The 23377-nt window shown below is 37.8% G+C and overlaps 1 protein-coding gene across 6 annotated transcripts in view; it reads left to right on the forward strand.

Moving 5' to 3' along the window:
• Positions 1-23377, forward strand: part of MICAL3 (microtubule associated monooxygenase, calponin and LIM domain containing 3) — a 134530-nt gene that overhangs the window by 18865 nt on the left and 92288 nt on the right. For 5 of the 6 annotated variants that reach the window (XM_026070343.1, XM_026070337.1, XM_026070339.1 and 2 more), the window contains exons 2-11: positions 6812-7187; positions 13524-13731; positions 15231-15347; positions 16207-16308; positions 16907-17062; positions 17621-17721; positions 18403-18660; positions 19252-19367; positions 22018-22144; positions 22693-22786. In XM_026070343.1, the coding sequence (XP_025926128.1) occupies positions 6924-7187; positions 13524-13731; positions 15231-15347; positions 16207-16308; positions 16907-17062; positions 17621-17721; positions 18403-18660; positions 19252-19367; positions 22018-22144; positions 22693-22786 (1543 nt within the window). In that variant the 5' untranslated portion in view covers positions 6812-6923. Of the gene's footprint in view, positions 1-6811; positions 7188-13523; positions 13732-15230; positions 15348-16206; positions 16309-16906; positions 17063-17620; positions 17722-18402; positions 18661-19251; positions 19368-22017; positions 22145-22692; positions 22787-23377 lie in introns of those variants that run through there. The other variant, XM_026070342.1, reaches the window with a different exon arrangement.

The raw sequence follows: 23377 nt of genomic DNA on the forward strand, positions 1-23377 counted from the left end.
CATTTCTTTTATGAAGTTTCTTATATATTTTAAAAAATGTAATTCTGGGCTCTGTCTGTTTCCTCACTGTATCCTGGAATAGCTTGGGGGGATCAGAGTGCTGACAGAACTTGAAGACCTCAGAAGACTTGGATCACCAGGCTGCAGAGGTCGTTCTAGTCTGTTTGTTGCCACCAATCTCTGTTCTATTACAACTCTTTAGGGGGGGTCAGAACAAAGTTCTTGTTCTTCTTTAATGTTCAGTAATGCTTTTCTGAAAATCTCCTTTTGCTGTGGCATAGCATGTTTGCTCAAAAAGATAAAATCAATCTGTATCCTGTATGATGTCAAAAGCTGGTATGACTTGCTATGCTAAGAAGATTGATTTGTTTTTTTCCCCCCTTTTGAAGTCATGGAAGTAAAGTTCTGTGAAAGTGTCATTCCAGTCGTTTCTTAGAGGTCTTTCTTATACAGGAGCTGTCCTCAGGTAGCATTTGAGGAAATCTAGAGAAGTCCAGCTTGTAACATTGGATAAGATCTAACTTTAGGATGGATTTCCCTGTTGAAATATAACATCATGAACAGCTTCAAAGCACTTCAAATGAAGAAATGACATTTGACCTTCTTACCCTTTTAAGTGGTGGAGTGAGAAGCCTCCATGTGTCTCAGCCTAGTAGGATGTGAAGTGATTGTGGACTTAGCTTAGAAGTGGGATATGTACCACTCACCAGAAGATACCACTGTCTGATTGCCTAGAGGTGTGGGATATGGTGTTTATGGGAAATGCTTTTAGGGTGAGGGCTCCCTGCATTGAAACTGGACTTAGTGAAATGTTGTTACATAAAGGTTCTGTGGCAGTTGTTCAGGAATAAGGGGTGGCAAGTTGGAGATAGGGGTAAGTTCCTGGGCAGGGGAAGCAGCTTCCAGTATTTAGGGTGATACAATCTGGGAGGAAATGGAAGCAAAATCCACCATTGCGTTGCAATGGGTGCACCAAGAATGAATCTTGTAAAGAAAGATGAATTCTAGAGTCCTGGAGCTGAGGCTCTGAGAATTAACCTCTCTCCCAGAAGAGCAGGCTTTAGTAGAGCACCATCTTGCCATAAAATTTGGGAAACAGGGTTGTGGATACTTATCCTTTTTTGTAAAGTGTTCTGAATGCTTTGGGTGAAAAATGCTGTGTAGCTGCCTATCTTTAGTGTTCTCTCATGGTAGAGTTTACGTCTGTACCAGGAAGAATCTTAAGAGAATTTGTGGGAGATGCATGGATTTCACCACCCAGATAACAAATGCAACTTTTGCTGTCATCTGTCTTTGGTTTTGGGATGCTTGTAAAAGGAAGTGTTGCTCACAGGGCTTCATCTTGCTGTGCTAATGGCCACACCCCAAAATAAAAGTTTGTCTTGGCAGTCTTGCTTCTTGTGGGAAGTTGTACTATGTATTCTCAGCGTGAAGGCACATTTTCTTCTTTGAGAAATAAAATGTTTGCTATGCGTGTAGAGTACCATGTAGTTCTTTAAAGCACAGTGGCAGTTCCAAGACTTAAAAAAAATATTCCTGGCTTCCCAAACACACAGTTGGTCCTAGGTGAGAAGGGATCACTGTACCAGTTAGAGTGGCTCCATGTAAAGATTCCTGCTGTGAGGGATTTCCCTAGTATGTGACTGTCACAGATAGGTTGAGTCATTTAAGCTGGTTATACTTGAGGCTTGCTTTATAATATGACAGCTGTGGCCTACTATTTCCTTGTCATCTTATAAGGGGAGGGCAAGTGGGCAGCTACCTCTTCCTCCTCCATGGTTTCTATTTTTTTTTTCCCCCTCTTTCATTTGGTTGGGAATCTCTGGTTAAGCAACCTTTATGACTGAAGGAAACTGGCTAAAATAGCCAGAGGCATATAAATTTTAGAGTGACTAAGCTGAGCGGCTTTTTCCCAAAGACCAGAAGGAAAAAAGTCTGGGTAGAACATTTTGGGACGTTAATTTTGATCAAGATGAAGAAAGAGGCTCCTTCTTTACCTAGGTGATCTTTCAACATAAGGACACCTGTTGTGATCAAAGGATAATGTATAATGGAACAGCAAAATAATATGTTAGTTGAATTCATGTAGATAAGTTTTAACATGTAGGTCTGATGTTTTCAGTACTCATTTTCTGTCACTTAAGAAATGGTTAGTAATGAACAATGTAAACATTTCTATTCAGTACCTTAGTATAATTTTGAGAACCAGACTACTACCTGTAGTTGCCTCTATGTTCATGTGTTTCTATATTCTTGGATATAATCTGCATTTCTTTTAAAATCCTAACTGGACTGAGTTTTCTTGAAGTGAGAGTTGTGCGTGAGCTGTTTGTATATATGCTTTGATCTTCTCTTTAGGAAGAATGGGTTCTGTATTTGCAACTTGGTTCATATTTGGTCTCTCTCTCTCCTACTTCTGTCGCAGCTTGGGGATTAGAAAGGAAATAGATGGAGACCAAAAGGATTTACCCTCCCCATTTCTGCCCTGCACGTCAGGTTTGATGAGTGTATTAAAACACAGACATCTATTTGCCAGTGTATTTGCTTGAGTGCTCAGTTTTATGAACCAGAGCAGATCTGAATACCGTGTTAAAACATACTGTGTACAATGCTGATATTCCTTTTTTCCATCTGGTGTAAAAGGGAAGCTGCAAACAATGGCAACCACACCCTTGGTCCTTCTGCTTTCCTATTGCTTGTCTGCATAGTATAAGACTAAAATAATAGCAGATTTTGTTTTTAGCTTTTCTTGTAGAAACTGTCCTCCTTTTGCCATGTGTTCTACAGCCTTATAGCTGCCCTAAACCTGTACTTTTGGTATGTGTGATGACTTAGGATGTGATGAACATGTTGTACCAAGGGCCATTTCTTTAGTTTTAGCTAAAAGTAAAATAAATCAGATCCTGGAAATGAAAACAGAGCTTTTTCATTTGTTGGAATAAAGCCTTTTTTTAGTGTGGTTTCCTAAAGAAGGAAGGCTTATGGGATTGAGCTGCTTGTCCATCTGCTTTTCCGTTTCACCCTTAATAACTTTTGAACAATTTCATCCAGATTTGACAGTGAATTAAAGTCTTGAAGATAATTGATTTCCTACAAGTGTCAAGAAAACTGTTGACTGGCTAGAGAAGAGAGACGAAAATAGGTGTCCCCGCTGTCTCCAGCATAGGCTTAACAATAATCTGTTCTTAGGCTTTTGCTAGCCAAGTTGCCAGTATGCACTGGCTGTCTAGCTATTACAGTAGACTAAGTTTTCCAGAGCATGTTACTGAGTTTTTCTTAGGCAGAAATTAGGGACCCAAATGAGGGAAGTGAGAGCATAGGGGACGTTGCCAGGGAATTGGAAATACTATGGAAAGGATGAAATCAATGGGAACTGGGGTTACTGGAGCATTCACTAGTTTTACAGTGGATGGAAAACTCGCTTTTTAGATTCCATGTAGTACTGCAAGTTTGTTGATCTCTAAATTCTAATAAATTTGTCTGTCTTGACAAGGGTGGATCTGAGGTGTTTGTCTAGCTGTGAAATAGCCAAAATATAAAAAGTGTTTATACTGTGATCAGAGAAACTCAGCATTCTAAACGGAGCTGGACAGTTATTTTGGCAAATGTTTTATTCACTCGAAGTGCTGTTTTGAGCTAGATGAAACAATTTTTGAATTTGGATGGAATTAAGTCAATAGCTTCAGCCAGAACAAAAATGGAGAAAAATGCTGGCAAACTGTATTCCCGAACTAAAATATTTTATTTTTCCAGGCTCAAGTCACAAGTTAAATGAGACTCTCTTAACAAAATCAGGGTGGAAAATGTAGGGGAGTTGAATCCTATAATGTAGTAATGGGGATGTATTTGCCTGGAATGTGGGAGGCCTATCTTCGCAAGGCGTTCTGCAGGAATTTGAATTTGCACAATTAAATTCATTATATGCATCTTTTGCAAAACCTCTTCCAATCTCTTGCACTGGGCAGCAGCAGGGATGAGTTTTCCAGGCATTGAACTTACTTTCCCATATTCACGGTTGGTAAAATATTCACACAAGGCCTGAAAGCAAGACATCTTTGGTGACTGTGCGAAGGGGAAGGAAATGCCACCTGGAATTATTCATTGTCTCTTTCTCTGTTTTTCCTTGATTTCTTTTGTCCTGGAGATCCTGAGCGTGAGCTGGAGATCCTGAGTGTGCTTGTAGTCATGAGTCAGTGACAACCTCTTGCTATTGTTGTAAATAGCAACATGAACACTGTTCTTGCATGCTTTTTTTCACAGGCTTTGTCTTTCTCTCCCAACACTTTTGCCAAGGAATGTGCAGAGCTTCTGAGTCAGCAATCAGCTGCCTCGAGACAAAACATGCAGGATACTGCAGACTTGCAGAGTAGCCAACAATGCATACAAATACCCTGGAAACCTGGCAAATATTCTTACCTGCCCTTGCTTTGCCTCCTATAATTTCCATGATTTCTGACGTGTTGCTCTCTGGTTCCAAGGGCTTTGGGTGTTTACATCAGGAATGCAGAGTTTTGGGGAGTGACTAATTGCAGTGATTGAAGCTTCTGTACAGAAGCAGCAGCTGTATTTGACCTGTGGGCATAACTGACTTAATAGCCTTTTGCAAAATGGGATGCAGCAGAACTTCAAAATTAATATGCCACTCTGGTTGAGCTGTGTAAAATGACCTGCTTTTGCGAGTTTGTCACCTGGCTTGACAAATCTTGAATGCAAAGCATTAAATTCCTAGAGGGAAAGTAGATTGCATTTTACCTTCAGGTGCTGTCTTAGCAGTGCAGAAACATGCTGCTTTGTCCTTTTGTCTGATGAAAGAGTAGAAGAGAAGCAAGAATAAGAAATGAATCCTGTGTTGTCCTTGCATCTGGATAAATTAGTAATGGACTGTGGACTAACAGACTTAAATTGCCACCCCACTGAATTTAGGTCATGTAGCTTTTATTACTTACTCTTAGGAAATGTTTTGTCAGTCATCTGAAGTGCTGGTGTAAAGTGAGTGTTTGGGTGGTAGACTGTGAGTGACGGGAAACAACACAAAATAGTATTCAACTTGCAGTATTGTGCTGATTACTAGGGCATGGGGAGTTAGACTTTACATATTTTATTGCATCTCTGTTACACAGATGCACCCTTCAACAGAAGTGATTTGTGGGAGTTCTGTATAACATTGCTCTTGAGAATGGAAGAGAGGTCACAGGCTAAAAGCACAGTGCCTTAGACCTCTGGAGATGTTTAGTGGTTACTCAGAGGTGCAAGCCTGGAGCACGTTTCCAGCTTCACAACAGTGAAATTAATAATAAAAATAAGGGAAGTAGTTAGTTCTACACTGCTTAGTGAGCAGTGATGATATGGACGATATCACTGTCAGCCAGTCATAAATACTGCTTAATTTGTGTTGAGTCCTCTAAGTCAGTTGTCCTATTAAAGTCAGAATTACCTTCTCCAGTATAGCCCATTGTTATACTCTGGCTTTCATAGGAGAATTTTTTATTTTTATTTTTAATAATAAACAGTTTGGGACTGTATGTAGGGGTATCAAGGTCTCCTTTGCCACTTTAAAATATAACTAATAAATATCATGTTAGAGTGGAATGCAGGAGTGCCCAAACAAACTGCTGCCGTGCTGACATACTGGAGGGGAAGAGACATGAGCTGTAATGTTTGACTTGGCTTCCTGTCTGCTGGAAGCCGGAAAAGAGCTGGTGGGAATCTAAAAGGTTTTATCCGACTCCGCATATTTCCTTTTTTACCTTAATGCCCTTGCAAAAAAAACAAACACAAAAAGCACCTCAGAAGTGTTTTCAGTCCTGTAGTTTCAACATCTGTTTAAATCTAAAAGCATGCTTTGAATATATGCTGCCCTCCAATCTGAAGATAAAAATTTGGGAGCTGGAGGGGTCCTACAAATCAAAAGAAGTTGAAAACCATGGAACTAGAGGAAATAGTATGAGAATTCCATGAGAATAGTACATCAGCCAGATTTCACTGTTATGCCACTTATTAGGATGGGAATATGCACATAGAAACTAGGTGAGACAAAAGTTTATACTGCTTGGTGCAACACATATCTCTCAGACATTTTTTCAGTCTTGATATCTTTTCTTAAGCATTTGATTGCTATTAGCAGATCTAACTTCTTTCCAGGAGTGCAGTAGCCATCATTGCTTTTATTAAGTCGCTGTGCAAAAGTAGTCTTTGCAAGGACTCTCAAACAGAAATATCAACCTGTGATATGCCATCCTCTTTCCTCTTCTCTACTTATCATGGGCAAAGATACATGTCACTTTTGAATGAACCCAGACTTGTTTTACTGGTGGAATACTAGCTCCTAAAGTACTTTGTAGTAGTAGTATTTTTAAGACTGACACGTTACCACTGCTGTGGTGTTAACACAACAGTCTTGTCGTCACAGTGACTGTTATATTAATAATAGTATGTATACCTTTTGTTTTAAAACTTCCTCCTGCTTCCAAACATCATGTAACACCAGCCAGTTTACTTGAAACTTCTCTGCTCTTCATGTGAAACAAAAATTTTGAAAAAACTTTCTAGAGAACGGGTCAGATAAAGTATTTTGCTATTTTATAGAGATGAGGTGCTTCACTGTTTGAAGTGAGGCTCAATTAGCTTTGAAATGCCATAGTTCAGTGCAGCTGGACAGGAATCTTTGGTGTATTGTTTAGTTGGCTCATTTAGGACCGATGCTTTACTAGTTACTGAGAGTTTGCACTTTCAGTTCAGTAGGCACAGCCATAATTTTGGAAAGAAAAACAAAGATCAAGCTCAATTGTATTTTGTCCTTTTTATTTTATAGGTTAATAATGCTTGTAAGCCAGAGGTGAAAGTGGCTCAGCAGTGCAACATCAGGAAGTCTGGCAGACTGGAAGAGAACAGCTGCCCCCCGGGGTAGCTGCTAAGTGTGAAGCATGGAAGAAAGTAAGAATGAGAAGGTGAACCAGGCTCATGTTCTCTTTGACAGATTTGTCCAGGCTTCAACCTGCAAGGGGACTCTCAAGGCTTTCCAAGAGCTCTGTGATTACCTAGAACTAAAACCCAAGGACTATCGTTCTTTCTATCACAAACTCAAGTCCAAACTAAATTACTGGAAGGCCAAAGCCTTGTGGGCCAAATTGGATAAGAGGGGCAGCCATAAAGACTACAAGAAGGGGAAAGCGTGCACCAACACAAAGGTAAGGAAAGTGATCCTCCGTAGAGATTTATTCATGGGAGTCAAGACAACTCTTTTACCCAGTTTGTCTCTGAAATACATAAGAAAAAGGTTGGATGTAGGGAGATTTTTGCATGGTATCACTGTAAGTCCAGGGAAGATTTAGGAAAGTTCTTACTTATACTATTTATAATATGGTCATAATTTGTTAGCATTTACCTCTCAATCAACAATTCCATTAGCTTTCTACCAAATTTGATTATCCGCCTCAATAGGGGAAACTAAATTGAAATCCTTGAGAATGACCAGGATAGCTATAGTTTCTTCAGGAGAATCAGTTTGCAAGTATCTCTGTTTTATGTTTTTGTGGCATCAATACTATAGGTGAAGTTGAGGTAGGAAATCTTCATTTGTAAACCTTTAATCTCGGTAAGCATATTTTATGTTGTTTTTTTTTAAATGCATAATATCTGGGAAATGAAATCTTCTGTTGGAGTCTAGATACAAAATATTTTATTGGAAATTTTCAAAATACATCCCTTTCAGTTTGAAAATTTTCGTGACTCTCTCAAGAAAAGTAAAACTTCCCTGCAAATTTGCCAGAATATTATATTTAACACTTAGAAAGTAATCACTTACATTTCATGTTTAAAGAAAGAAAAGGAAAAAGCAAAAATGCTGTGGAAACTTTTATCGATTCATTTTAAAAGATTGGTATGTGTGATATTTATAGTAAGGAATTGCTGCCTTCACCTGAAAAAAATAATTTAACCTAATTGTTGAGAGCTGGTATTTATGTGCTGCATCCTTGTTGACAGTACAGTATGAGCTTAATTATTTATTTTGTTATTACTGAAAGGTGATTCTTTGTATCATTCATGAAAATGTGCGTGTAATAAATTATTTTAGCAAGTAATCATACACTTTGCCTTTTTTAAAAAAGGGAGATAGGAATATGATGAAATTAGAACAGGATTATTTCCTCCTTTATTGAGGACAATGGACGCTTTTCTTTCTGTTGTATATTCGCCTTTCTGGGGAAGGAAATATCTTGATTAATTCCTCTGGCAGAGAACTGAGGGGAAGATATATTCTGTTTAGGATATTGTCAGTCATCTCAGATCTATGGACTGGAGTTAAATTCCCAACTGGATATTAGAAAGTTACATTAGTTTCTTCATTGTTTATTCTAGTTCACTTTCCAATTGCCATTTTCATATGGATGGTGGCATTTATAAGTATTACAATAACACTGTGAAAAAGTTCTAATGACCAAGGGCCGGTTGTCCCAGCTCTTGTGAAAAATAATCCTTTCCTCAAAAAGTTTACAACTGATACATAATGTAGAAGGTAAGTGTAGATTAGCTTGGAAAACAATGAAACAAGTAGGCAGTGTTGGCTGTTGTGGTGGACAGTAGCTTCAACACCCCAGAAGTCCAAGCAGTGTTAAGATTTATTTTTTACAGGCAGCATGACAAAGGAAGGGCTTGTAGGAAGATTAGTATAGTCATTTTTGTTTATATTTAAGAGTAAAACTTCTAAGGTTACTATAGACATCATGGGGAAAAATATGAAATTATTTTTCTGAAAACGAATGTACCCTGTATTAATTGGAGTCAGGAGTTGCTCTCTTTCAGATGAAACATGATGGATAGAAGTGAAACTGTATGAAAGACTGTGGAATGAAGTGGCTTATGTTATTATGAGAAAGAGAATGAAGAACCTGTGGAAGAGTGTAAATATATTTGGACTTACATGAAGTAATAGACCAAAAGAGTAATTTTGTGTCTGTGTTCTGAATATATCTTAGTGGGCAATACTGCATTTGTTAACACAGGAGAAGAGGTTGCTTCAGTAATAGAGATGCACTATGAACAAGAAATTTAACGGAAGAATAACTGCATGACTTAGACATTGCTTGATTATGAGATCTTACAAAAAAAGATATCTCAGTGGAGGTTGACATCCAGTTATGAATGACATTCAGAAAACTGATGTTGACATGATCTAGAAGGGAACTGGTGAGGTGTGCTTAGAAGGAAGCTAGAGCTCCATTTTATCATGTTGGGCTTGAAGTGACAACTAGACAACCATGAGGAGATGTCAGAAAAGTGGAGATTTTAGCTTGGACAAAAAGAAGTCAAGTCTGAATTGGAGAAAGTTCTGTGAACCTTCAGCACTGACAAGTTGATTGAACTAGTTCTCTGTGAATGAGATTACGCAAAAGTGAATTGTAGAGGAAGAGAGGAGGAGGAGACAAAGACAAACCCCCAAGGAACCCCTGTGGACAGTCGGAGGTGAGAGAAGTGGGGGAAACTAAGGAAGTCCTTCAGATGGTGCACTGAAAGAATAACTGGAGACATACTAAGTCTTAATAAAAGAAATCAGAAAGGACACACTTGGAAGAGCTACAGTGTAGTCAACTGTCTTAAAACTGTCTTTTCAACTTTAGTTGAAAAGTAGGTAGAAGCAGTAGAGGAAAGAATACTGGGAATGATGTTTGACTAGGAAGAGTTTGCTAGAGATTTTATGTACTCCAAAAGTTTAGTGTATTTCCTGGATCAAAGCCAAGCTGGAGAGTAGGATGGGACAGGAGAAATGGGATCAGGAGAGTGATTGCAGAAGTGGCACTTGGTGACTTGGAGATGAAATAGCGATGAGATAAACAGAGCGCTTCATTCGATCGTGAGTCGCCCTCATTTAGTGATGAGAGAGACCTTAGAACTGACTGGCAGTGCTGTGGAGCAAGAGGACCAGAGCGGGTGGGCATGGTATGAGCGGGCTGAATGGGTGTCTGGATGGAGCAGGGGGCTTACGCCGTAACGCTCTCCTGTGTGTGTGACAAGGGAAAAAAAGAGACAGAGTGAAGGAAAGGAGGAGGAGAGTGGAGGCCAGCCGTAGAGTAATTTGCCAGCGTTTCTAAGATGCTGTTGGAGAGATACTATATAGAGACACAAGTGGTAAGAGTGGATGATGAACAAATTTAAGGTGGAAAAATGCCAAAACTCATAGAAAAATGGATTTGGGATTCGAGTAATTTTGAGTAGTGAAATTATATAGATGAAAGGAAGTGAAATTTAGTTAAATATTTACTTTTTGTTAGTACATGGTAATGAATATACCTGTGGTTATAAATCATTTTTGTATGCTTTTAAATGTAAACTTTGTTGAATTTTTTTATGTAAAGAAATGATATCTGTATGTGTTCTTTTAAAAAATTTTCTTGCATATTTCTGGTAATTACTTGTTTCATATCCTAATAGCATCTCCTACTAAGTACTTATATATAATTGCTGAGAAATAATCATAACTATTCAAAGTAGAGATCTTTTGAGCACTGAGTCATATCTGATTTGATTTTTGTTATTTCACCTTGTTTTATATTCCTAATTTTTAATGGCATTTGCAAATCACTAATTAAAAATAAAACAGAAACTTAAGTGGGGATCTGAAGATAGTAGAATTTAAAATTAAGATTAAGATTTTACCCATGTTACCATAGCAGATAGCTCTCATTTCTGTAGTAAGCTCAGCTTCTATATGGTTGAACATATATCAATTTTCAGGAAATTTCAATATACTCGAAGAGATATAGAACAGAGGCTAACAAATAATAATAATTTTTCCTGTGACAGCAGAGAGAAGATGTCATCCTCTGGAGTTCAGCTCTTGCATGCCAGCTCAAAAACTGTGCAGGGATTATGTGCCAAGAGCAGAGTTCTGCGGTTAGTGTATCACATAGCCAGTGCCCAGGTTAACCAGAGTACAGCTAATCGAGGTTATAGGTCATGAAAGCAAGAATTGCATGTGATGGTTTGTTCAGATGTAAACAGTTACAAAAATTGTTTACACTGTCCCCTGTATACATTCAGCCTAGGCACCTCGAAGGGAAACAGGGAGATAATTCTCCATTTGAGAACTTACCCTTCTTCATTGGCTATAGAGACAATGCAGCATTTCAGTTTGCATTTAATGTTACTTTACCATTACCATATTGATACTGAAAACTTAATATAGCCTATCTGAAAAGTTTTCAGCAGTAAGTGTTTCTGAGTGGTGAGGTTGCTCTAGTGGACAGGGTTGCAGTAGTTGTTTTGAGTCATCATGGGAAGACAGAACAAGGAACAACAGTCACTGTCTTTATTTCCTGAAACTGGAAAAGCATTAGAAGGGAAAAGGGGACAGAATCCTTTTTTCCTCTTTTAATTGTGCTTAATACTTGCTGTGTTTTACAACAACATAATCTAATAATTTTGTGGTGGTGAAAAAAGGCAAGCTTGGCCATGAATTACTTCAGTGGGTATCATGTATTTTACATCCAGAATGTCTAGAGTCCTAAACATAGCCTAGACGTTGTTAATCACATCCTCATATGTGGAAAAAAATGTTATAAAAAGATAAGTTTTTACGTTTCCGTGACAAAATTACTGGTAATCAATTTACAATTAGATTCTGTGGACCTGCATTTGAAAAGTCTGGTTTTAATATAATTCATTTGTTCTTGTGCACTCCGTTGTAACTACTTTACATGGGGAAAGTATTCAAAGAATGAGTCTCCCTTATCAATGTGGACTTGTTGCTTATTGAATCTGGTCTCTTTGAAAGTTGCAGTTAAACATGATACATACAGCTAATTCTGTTACAAGGTTAAAAAAAGAAAGAATAAATGGTACTTCAGAGTTATGCTTATCTGCAAAGAAAACAATAATGAATTGGAAGAACATATTAGATCCTGATCTGTTACTACTTTCAACAAGTTGCAGGTTGGACGTTTATTCAATGTACAAGTCTCTTTAGGAACTGAATTGCAAATAGCTCCGTTGTTGGGCTTGCCCTTTTTCTGTGTGCCTTCAGGTTCCCAGAACTACTGAATAAACAGTGTTGTTATCCTTCACTTCCCCTTCCTCTACACTTGGATCTCTGCCCTCATGTTTATGTGACATTTTATCTTACTTTGTATTTGCATGTCAGTTGTTACCTCTTCATTACTGTAACCTGAACTGTTTTATTTCCAACTTTATCATTCTGGCTTTTTATTTGTGGTTTCATATAGTTTGCAGAATACATGCCCCCATGAATAACTAGCTAAAATGTGGTGAGCAGTAAAAATGGACATATGGGGACTATGAAAGAACAAAAATCTTTTATTTCAGGATAGGCTGTTTGACTGGAAGCTTAGGTTCCGATTAATTTTTAGCATACTGCTGAATTTCTCAAATAGCTTTGTGGTCCAGCTCTAAGCTATGTATATATCTGAAAAATACTCACATGGCASCAGCAGTCACCACTGTAGCAAGGTCTTTGTTGTGTGGGACTGGTTTATACTCAGTAGAAATCAAAGTACAAAAATGATATGACAAAATGGACTGTTCACTGTATTTGCGTGGATACACATACACATGCCAGCTATGTGGACCTCAGGTTCTGTGAGTAAGAAGTGTCAATAGACTGTCTTGTTTTTTTAATCTTAAAATAAATCATCTTGCTGTATCTTTTGTTTCTCAAAAAAAAATACTAGCCGTAGATATGCAAGTATTTTACATTCTCTAGTTGTTTTTTGGCCTCCAATAGTGTTTGTGAGTAGAGTGGAAAAAGGCATGGCAAGATGAAAGACCATGTGACAAAAGTTAGCTCAAATAAAATGTATTTTGATAAAAATTGTCTAGTCAGTTACACAAAATTTGTATTTACATTATATTTAATTTTCTGAAGTTTCCCTTGTTGCAATAGTAGAGGTGGCAGCATAGGTATGAGTTTATGTGCTCTGACTTGACCGTTATCTATGCTATTCCAAATGACAATGTTTATAAAAACATCAGCACCTCAGGTATTTCTCAGCCTTAGAGTGCTAGCCGTTACTATGCTACTCAGCGATCATGAAGAGTTTTTAGTGTTGCTCAAAATTTTCTCAAGGAAGGGCAGCTCAGGTTTTGGAAAATGAGAGAAAAAGGCTAGATCACCTGCTTTAAGAACGGAAACACATGGATGGAACGGGGGAGGAGGAGGAGGAAGCGTTGAGCCTTCAGAAATGCTGATGCTTTCCAGGTACTTACATAGCTTATAGAGTACATCTTGGCAGCTCTTCTTAAAATGAAGGCTGAAAACAGGAAGGTGACTTGCTGCTTCTCCAGACTTTCACTGCTGTGTGATATGCTTTATTTTCAGGTTTCACTTACTGCTTTAACATATCAGTGGCAGAGCATGGCAGGTAACAATAGAAAGACTGAACTGAAATTTCACCTTATGTTGCAAACAAAGAGCACTTACCCCTAAGAGCCGTGGGATGCTTTGAAGCTGTGGTGAGAATACCTTTTTCCTCCTAGGACTGTAAAGTTACTCTGTACCGGTTGTTTTGCAGTGTCTGATAATTGGGGCTGGACCCTGTGGCCTTCGTACAGCCATCGACCTATCATTCCTAGGAGCGAAGGTGGTGGTCATAGAAAAGAGGGATGCCTTTTCCCGCAATAATGTTCTGCACTTGTGGCCGTTCACCATACACGACTTGCGGGGTCTTGGCGCCAAAAAGTTCTATGGCAAATTCTGTGCGGGATCCATAGACCATATCAGTAAGTACAGCCGCTGCTAGCCACAGCAGCACTTGTTTTCCCGGGGAAGGCAGGAGGTGCATGGGCTAACTCATTAGAATTCAGCCTACACCAGTTACTGCTCTGACCTCCTTTTGGTGCAATTCAGCATTACCTTTGCATAGCACAATCTGGGCTAGCCCTAGATATGGGAGAAATACATCGCGCCTTGAGATTAACAGACACCTACTACTTTCAGAGGCTTATCTTTTTCTTACACTGAAAAGTACACTTAAGGTTCAAAGCTTTTTTTGGATGGATAATTTTCCTATTTTTGTTGTTAAATCCTTGCAGCTGCCACATTATTCTGTTTCTCTTGAACATTGTAAGCAAGTTGTAAAAAAAAAAAATTGCTAAATGCTTTTGAACATTCTTTTGAATGATGATCTGAAAAAAAGGGGGGAACAATTTTGGCATTGTTCACTATTAAAATCTGTATTTTTGAAAGAGTACTGAAGATATTTTCAGGAAAACTGCCAGCCTCTGAATAGCCTTTGGTTGGATTAGAGGTTTACATACCAAAATTGAGAGTAATTTGGTAATTCTCAAATTCTGATAAACCAGTTTAAAACTGAATGACAGCTTCAGTTGGACAGGAGTTATCTTTTTCCAGTTTTTCTTTCTTCAGTAATTTACTGGGGATGCCACAGCCAGATTGTTTTGCCCACCAATCTGTGTTGACCACTTGGGATAAGTGGGGAAAATAAAGTGACAGAAAGACAGTAGATAAAATTTAGCCTCTTGTCCAAACAAAAACTGCTCTTTTTTTGGAAGTGAAGGGTTCAACTGAAGGATCTTTGGAACTTCAGTCTTGCAGATTGCTTCTTTTCTTCCAATTTCTCATTATTTTTATTCTTCCAGTACTTTATAAATGCCATCTTCTTTTGTATTTCAGCACAGCTGAATTTTAATATTTAGGTGGAGCATTTTTTCATTTCAGTATCTGGAATATGATAGTAGGGTGTCTTCCTTCAGATTAGTAGTGTTTTCACATTGTCATTTCTGTACCCACTACTTACACTAACGTTAGAGGAAAAAGATGGTAAGAATCTTACTATGCTCTCACTAACCTAAAGGTCTTAGGATAAAGGTGCAGTTCAGTAGTATAACTAGGTTGATCAAATGACTAGTTGCTACCTGTGATAAAAGTGCAGTCTTGCTTGTGCTCTCTTCCCTACATCCCCTGCAATGCATGTTCTGGTTGTTTCCCTTGTTCCTGATTTGGGGACTGAAACATTAAAAAATTATTTACTTTCTTTGGGAAGGGTTGGAGTTTCTGCTATACAGAAGTTTTCTGGCATGCCATGATGTTACACACCAGTGCTGCCTCAATGGAAGTGCTAGGAAACACAGTGGGAAGAAGCAAGCAGCAGTTGGCCTTTAAATCAATTTATCAGTAATGTCAAACTATACAGGGACACATGTGTATGCCTGTGCTCTTTTCTTTTTCTTACATTTCTTTATCACCTGCTTTCTTGCAGGTATCCGTCAGCTCCAGCTTATCCTTTTGAAGGTTGCCTTGATCTTGGGAATCGAGATCCATGTCAATGTGGAATTTCAGGGGCTTGTTTACCCTCCTGAGGATCAGGAGAATGAAAGCAAGTAGAATTGAAATGGGTAGTCGAGAAAGGGGAGGTTATGGTAGGATACACAGACTACAGCTCTTCAGCCCTGCTTATAACACTAAGTCCTTTCCTTATACTCTGTTAATGAGAGTTAATTCACTTTTGCTGGAATTTATAGTTGATTTTATTCTTTCTAGTGAAGAATCCAAGTTAGTTGCTATATAAAACAAAAAACACCTGAGGTACTAAGCAGAAATAATTCAAGACGCAGCCAATCATAATCATTCCTAAAATATTTAAGCTTATTACACTTAGAAGATGTCTTTTTACAGCCAACTCCTTTTTTTTCATTCACTGAGGATATTTACATCAGTTACCTACATGTTTTTTATAAATATTGTTGACAGTCTTTTACTGAGCAAACAAATCATGTGCCAGCATGGTCTTTGACTTTGCCCATATGTTAGACAAATCAATTTTTCTGTTACAAAACATGAAGCTTGTAGTGATCTCTGTTACACTTTTTGTATCTTTGTGAAATCTCTTGTCTGATCACTGTAGAAGATAGTGTCTTACTTGTTTTTTGGCATAGCATTAACTGAAAAGTAGAAGAAGCTGTAGAAGGTTGTAGTCACCCTTAAAGGTACTAATCAGGGTGGATTTGTTGGGGCTGTCATTGCCTGACATAGTGCTTCTGTGATTCACTTGTAAAGAGAGAGTCTATGCAGGTCAACGATACCCAGGTCAACAGTATGGCTTTCCTGCACTGTATCTTTGTTGACCATGTGAAAAATGGCTTATGGGTAGTAAGAAGTGTTTTTACATAATTTTTATATATTTGTTGTATTAGGTGCACTGCTTATGTTGTCATTAACCTGGAGTTTATTCACAGGGATAGGTTGGCGTGCATTGGTCCACCCAAAAACACATCCAGTATCTGAGTATGAATTTGAAGTAATCATTGGAGGGGATGGCAGGAGGAACACCTTAGAAGGTAATGGCTTTTGGTGCATCCATAATGTAAAAGATTCTATATTTATTCACTTTGAATAGAACTTACTCTTAAGTTAGAGTAGATATAAACAAAAATGGCCCTCAACATCCAACCCAAAATCTGGAAAGACATTTGACTAGTGATAGGGAGATTAAAATTAGAAATCCAGTTGTATCATGGACAGTACATGAGTTGTCTTTTTTTGTCTCACTACACACTAGTGAAGGAATTAGGTGGTTTGACCTGGATAATTTTTCCACTTTTTTTTTTAGTTGAGTAGTGTTGCAGCTCTTGCTGCTGAGAGTTAGAGCTGAAGTTTTGAATGCTCTTCTGGTGTAGCAGAGGATTCTGTCTTAACATTTTTGATGCAAGTTACAGTCTTTGGTAAAAAAGAGAGGGGAGCTTTTTCCCTAACCATTTTATTTTCCTGATGAAGCAAATTGCAAGAGGAGTTTTTGTTGCTTTTTCTGTGGAGGAGTTTGTAGTACTTCGGATTCATTCTCTGCTTTGTGTTATGAGGACACCTATCTRTGGCATGCTGAGTCTTCTATGAAGTTATGCTCTTTTTGTCAACATTATTAGTTTATCTTTCCCATAGGGTTTCGCCGAAAAGAGTTCCGTGGCAAACTAGCAATTGCTATCACAGCAAACTTCATCAATCGCAACACTACAGCTGAAGCCAAAGTAGAAGAGATCAGCGGTGTGGCCTTCATATTCAATCAGAAGTTCTTCCAGGATCTGCGAGAAGCCACAGGTTTGTCAGCAATAGACAGATTTCCAGTGAAAACTATTTATCTTTATTATTATAACTTTCTGTAATTCAAGTATCACACGTTTAATCAATAAATGATCATCTTGAGCTAGGAAGTCAGTCATTGCTCTCTCTCTTCCAAGTTTGATTTCCCTCACTTTTATAGCTTTTTTATACAGCTGTATAAAGCAGATGTGTGTCTTTGTTGTACAAAAATGGAGAATTTATTTTCTTGAAGTTTTTCAGGAAAGCTGAGCCCTTCTTAAGAAAAGTCTGAATCCTGAGTTCAGCTTTCTGCACTGCAGATCTGACTGCAAACCTTAGAGTGATGATAAATATATTTTTAAAAAGAGGTAGCTAAAGAGGTAAAGTGTGCTGTTTATGGTCTTGTTGAAGATTCATTTTTTAAACTCACCAAAAGCATGGGAGGAAGCTGCTTGGCATTCTCCTTAAGGCTTTCTAACCATGTAGTTTCAATTTACTTTCTTCTGATAGAGCTCATGTGTTGCACAAAACGTGTAACTTGTTCCTTCATTACCATGTCTTTTGTTCTCTCACAAGGTATTGACTTAGAGAACATTGTCTACTACAAAGACGATACACACTACTTTGTCATGACTGCCAAAAAGCAGAGCTTGCTGGATAAAGGAGTGATACGGCATGTGGGTATTAACTTTTTCTGTATTCTCTATAAACTAAAATTTTGGCACGATTTGTTTTTGGCATGCTGAAAGAAGGGAATACACTATTGTTTCATACCATACATTTTTATACAGGCTTATTTTAGAACACAGGTATGTGTGATTAATGCCCTTCTGAAGTATTTTGAGCCATCAGAAAAGTGTTCTCAGATTTACCGTATCCAAATTTGTATCCCTGTGTAGATTTGGGGGTTTCATTCATGTTGAGATAAATTACACTTCCAGAATCTTTGACTACTTTGTTGAGTCTCCCTCATTTTATGGAAATGAAAAAGCAGGGAGTGAAGAAAATCTTGGGAATTTACCCATATCTTATTCTGACAGAAATTGATTTAAAACTAGTTTGGTCACAAAGGAATAAATAAGGTCTTCCATGTTTTATTGGAAAACAGAATGTGAAAAAAATGTTTGAAAGTTTCTTTGCCCTTTCACTTTCAGAAGTGCAAGTAGAGCTGATTGTTTGCCAGAAAAGATTTAAAAATTTTCTCTTGGAAGCTTAGACATAGATATAAATTAAAGAATTTAGAGGCAAACCTGTATCTGTGGACTTGCAGGAATGTCAGTAGCAGCAACTGTATATACCAATCTTAAAATACCCTTGCGAATATGGCTATTTCACTTTTACTGGTCTCTCTTCGGCAGGATTACGCTGACACAGAGTTATTACTCTCACGGGAGAATGTAGACCAGGAGGCCTTGCTAAACTACGCCAGAGAAGCAGCTGACTTCTCCACTAATCAGCAGCTGCCATCACTGGACTTTGCCATCAATCACTATGGTCAGCCAGATGTGGCTATGTTTGACTTCACGTGTATGTATGCATCAGAGAATGCAGCACTGGTGCGAGAGCAGAATGGCCACCAGTTACTTGTGGCGTTGGTTGGGGACAGTCTCTTAGAGGTTTGTGTTTTAAACTTATCATGTGTACACAATGAATTGAAGCACAAGCACAAGCCATTGCGCCCATCACTAAAATGTGTGCTGCTTTCCCTTTGGCCTATGAAATAGTTATTATGAGGAAAGCTGCTGTTTATTATATAATAATGTGGGAGGTTTGGAGGAAGGGTAGGAGTGTTGCAAAAACAGAATATTTAGCGCTAAAGAAAATGTGTCAGAGAGTTTCTGAAGTTATGTCTCTTCCATCTGTTCCTTATTGGGACAGTTAGACTTTCTATGGAACCTACTGTAGTTCTGTTAATAATTAGCATTTTATAGTTTGTTAAAAAGTACAGTCTTGAAAAGAAGCTGTTAAGACACTCCAGGCTATGAATTGTTGGAAATAAAGGAACGTTGGCTTTGGGGGAGCTCATGGCCAAGTCACCATACATACGGCTTCATCTAGCCCAGTGGGAGTAGAGCTTTAAGCTAATTACTGAGCTATAGTTTCCCAGCAGATTACCCTCTGAATATATTCTTGATACTGATTTAAAATTTTCCTTCCCCAACTGACACTTCTCCTTTCTCTGCTTTTTCTGTAACATGTAATATTAGCCTTTTTGGCCAATGGGAACTGGAATAGCCAGGGGGTTTCTGGCTGCAATGGACTCTGCTTGGATGGTACGAAGTTGGTCGCTCGGAGCTAGTCCTTTGGAAGTTCTTGCAGAGAGGTAATAGAGCAAATGAATACAGTTTTCAGTTCTAATCTAAATCCTCCAACATGTCATCAATTCCAGTTCCTTCTAGTACAAATATGCAGACAAAATGGGAGATACTGATTCTTACTAATGTTTTTAGAGGACGCTTATGCGTGTAGTTTCATTAAAGAAAAAATTTCCTAAGGAGCTGATAAATTGAAGTATATTTAGAGAGGAATAAGAAATGTTGCAGCTGTTCTCTCTCCTAGTTAAAAAGCAGATTAGAAGAGTGTTTTCTTGGTGCTTATTGGTATTATGAGGAGAAAGTGAGCCTGACTTACTGCCACCAGCCTTACAATAGTGAACCAGATGAAGATGTAGGTGCTTTCAAAGTATTGTATGGTGACAAAAACTCTTGCCATCCCTTGCTATCTTAGAAATCTCTTTGACCATTTTCTTTTAATGAAACTATGATCTGTTTTTATTTCATGTGCTCTATCTAAATTCATCGTTTTTTTTCATACAAATCAAACAATATCTTGGGCTTTTTGTTTCTTTGGAGTATCGAGTTCTTGATGTTTTTGTCATCTTTGGTTGAGAGTTGTTTTGGTGGCTAAGGGTGATCTCTTGTAGATCAGAACTCACGTCAGTAAAAGATGGTGTAAATAAAATCAACCTTTAATAGAACCTCTTTTAAAAACTTAAACAACTGCAGCTTCTGACTATCACGAACCATAGTTTAATTTTTAAAATTTTCTAAATGGCACAGTGGATACTTAAAAAATATTGAAAAAAAAATTGCAGTTAGCTTCACACACTTGCTTGAAATTAATCAATTTATTAATTTTTTCATGACTGATTGAATTTTCAAGAAATCTTATTAATAGATTTTTTGTGACTGCAAAATAAACATCGAAAGTTATCTATATTTTTCAGTATAAAGATTTTTCTAATTTAAAGATCACAGATTTAATACAAAAGACCATAAAGTTAGATGAATAAAAGTTTGACTTACTTAATAGGCATCTGAATGATTCAAAACTTAAAATTTCTTATAGGTCAAGCTGCAAAACCTGATAAAGGGAATACAGCCTGGTCAAATCCATTCAGTTCCCATTACTGGGGGAACTGAATATTTCAACTTGTCGCATGTATTTCAGGGGGTCTGTATGTATATTATTTTTGTATTGGGGGAACTCTCAACAGACTTGTTAGTTAGTCATGTACTCTTTACAGAGTAGCAGAATTTGTAAATTAAACCAGAATTTATTTACAGTTTGGAAACAGTTATGTTTTAGTCTATTGTGTGTCAGTAATTCTGTTGTGTCACATTTATATTAGTAATTATGTTTTAATTTTTATATAACTACTAAATAAAACTTCACTTCTCATTTTCTAATTTGAGAACTACTAATGTGTAATTTAAAAGCAGGAATCACAGAATCATATAGGTTGGAAGGGACCTCCAACTATGGAACTTATCTGCCTCTTAGCTGCCTGAATTCTGTTCAGTGCAGTGTTTCACATGATTGTGTTGGTCAGGAACAAGAAATCAGGCCATTCTTTTCCTTTTCTCTGCCAAATAGAGTTTGTCTTATATCCCCTTTCACAAAGGCTTGTGTTAATATTTTTATCTTAACTGAAGTAATGTTGGGGTTCTCATTACCCATATAAAAGTCTAATTAATTTTGAAGGCTATAATCTTTTGGCATAAGTTGTATTTTGTGTTAGTTGTTTCCACAGGTCCTCTTGCTATCAGTGTGAGAAATTAAATAGGGACATTATGATTGATTTATTTTGATCATACCATTCATCATTTGTATTTCACCATGCATGTCTCTTCTCTGAAAAGTTTCAACTGTTCATATAACTTTACCATTTTATCTAATATTAATTTATGCTGTCTGTCTGTGGACTGTTTATTTCTGGTGTGTTAGGTTTGGGGTAAATAAACCTGAAAATATTCCAGAAGTGGGTATCCTGTTGATATATCATAGATTTATAGAACAATTTAGGTTGAAGGGACTTCTGAAAGCCACCTAATCCAACATCCTGCTTAAGACTGGATCCAGCTAGATCAGGTTGCTCAGGGCTGTGTGCGGTCAAGTTTTGACTCTCTCCCAGGATGGAGATTCCACAGCCTTTCTGGATACCTTTTCCAGTGTTTGACCACTCTCATGATGAAATTTTTTTTTCCTGTATCTAATTGGATCTGCTGGGTTCCAACCTGTCTCTGTTGCCTCTCATCCCATTACTGTGCATCTCCAAGAAAAGTCTGGCTCCATCTTCTTGACACCTTTCCATTAGATACTTGCAGACAGCAATAAGATCTCCCTTTGGCCTTTTCTTCTCCAGGCTGAACAAACCCAGTTACCTCAACCTCACAGGGCAAGTGCTCCAGCTGCTACATGGCCCTCTTCCCAAATCGCCCAGTATGTGAATGTCTTTCTTGTACTGGGGAACCCTGTAGTCGTGCTTCAATGTATTGTTTTCTTCCCTCCTTTTGATTTCCAGAGTTGTATTGAATTGCAGATTTTAATATGCTTAAACTGAACCGTAGCTATTCAATACCTGAAGTGGCTAGTTTTCAGATCTGAATGTTCTGTCTCACCAGGACTGACTTAGTGGTATTAGTAGTGATGCATTTCTTGAAAAAATCACTTTTATTTTTTATTTTCCCAAGGGAAAGCATTTATAGGCTACTGCCTCAGACAACCCCTGAGAATGTGAGTAAAAACTTCAGCCATTATAGCATTGATCCTGCCACCCGGTATCCCAATATCAACGTCAACTTTTTGCGGCCACAGCAGGTAATTGGATGAATAGTGCTTCTAAATGCTTGTAATCTGCATGGTCTTTCCTTAGATGAAACTACGCTAATGTTTTGGTGCTGACTTGGCTGTGGCAGTTTAACTTGGAAGCAGTGAAATGCTGACATATCCATCAAGAATAGACCTCTGTACTCTACCAAATTCCTCTTAATGTAGGCTTTTTTAGAAGTCTTAAAAATGTGCTTTTTTATCAGTTGTGTTTTTGATTTTGACAGTTTTAACCATGTTATAATGATATTTGAAATACACATATTTGTGTGTGTGTATTTTCTTTGTAGTAATGTACTGTAGCTGTCTGTCACTGCAATTTGTTATCCACTGACCAGCAGAAGCCAGCTCGACTGTTCAGCACTGACGAGCTGTTCCTCATTGTTCTGGAGTTCTTGGGCTAGAGCTTTCTGCTATGTGAGCGTACTCGTCTTCCTTCATTCATCCTTGGAACTGCTCCTTCATGTCTTCCTATTCATTCTGTATGGATCTTGGGTGCGTCACATGTTGGTCATTTTTAATCTTTTGCATTATTTTAGGTGCGCCACTTGTATAATACAGGAGACTTGAAAGACATTCACTTGGAAATAGAAAACTTTGTGAACTCCAGGACACCAAAGCTGACTCGGAATGGTAGGCCTGGTTATTGTTTCATTCCTTTTGGTACTCTGGAGCTAAATCAGTGCAGGACACACAGAGCAATGGGGCTCTGGAGTCTTGTTTAACCCGTCTCTTTTGGTTTAGAAAAAATATCTAGCAGTTCTTTGTCTAATTTTTCCAATTTTTCAAGTTTTAATTAACATGTAAAGGCATTTTGTTTGCCTAATTTCCCTAGCTGTATAATGCTGTTATATTTCTAAGCATATTTGCTTATACAAGTATTTCTCACTTCCTTTATCCATTAACAATGTCATTACATTGAGTGTGGAAGCTTAGCCTGAATTCATTCCAGCAGCAAACTCACAATTCTTATAAAAATAAGAGAAGGTATTTCACCTTGTGCAGTCTCTCATGTTTATGTTTACCCTTTACTAAATTTCATCTCTTAGCTTAACGAAATGAAACATTGCTTTACTTGCATCATTCTGCAAGTTAGACATCTTGTGGTTAAGTATTTAAACATCTGTCTACTAGTCCTGTACCATGAGGGGTATGTTGAACTTTTTCTTTTGCATACCTTGCCTTTGGATGTCCAGATAGTCTTTGGTGACTCTCAGAATGGAG

This window comes from Apteryx rowi, unplaced genomic scaffold (assembly GCF_003343035.1).
Source record: "Apteryx rowi isolate R43461 unplaced genomic scaffold, aptRow1 scaffold_31, whole genome shotgun sequence".
In the NCBI taxonomy this organism is placed as follows: domain Eukaryota; kingdom Metazoa; phylum Chordata; class Aves; order Apterygiformes; family Apterygidae; genus Apteryx; species Apteryx rowi.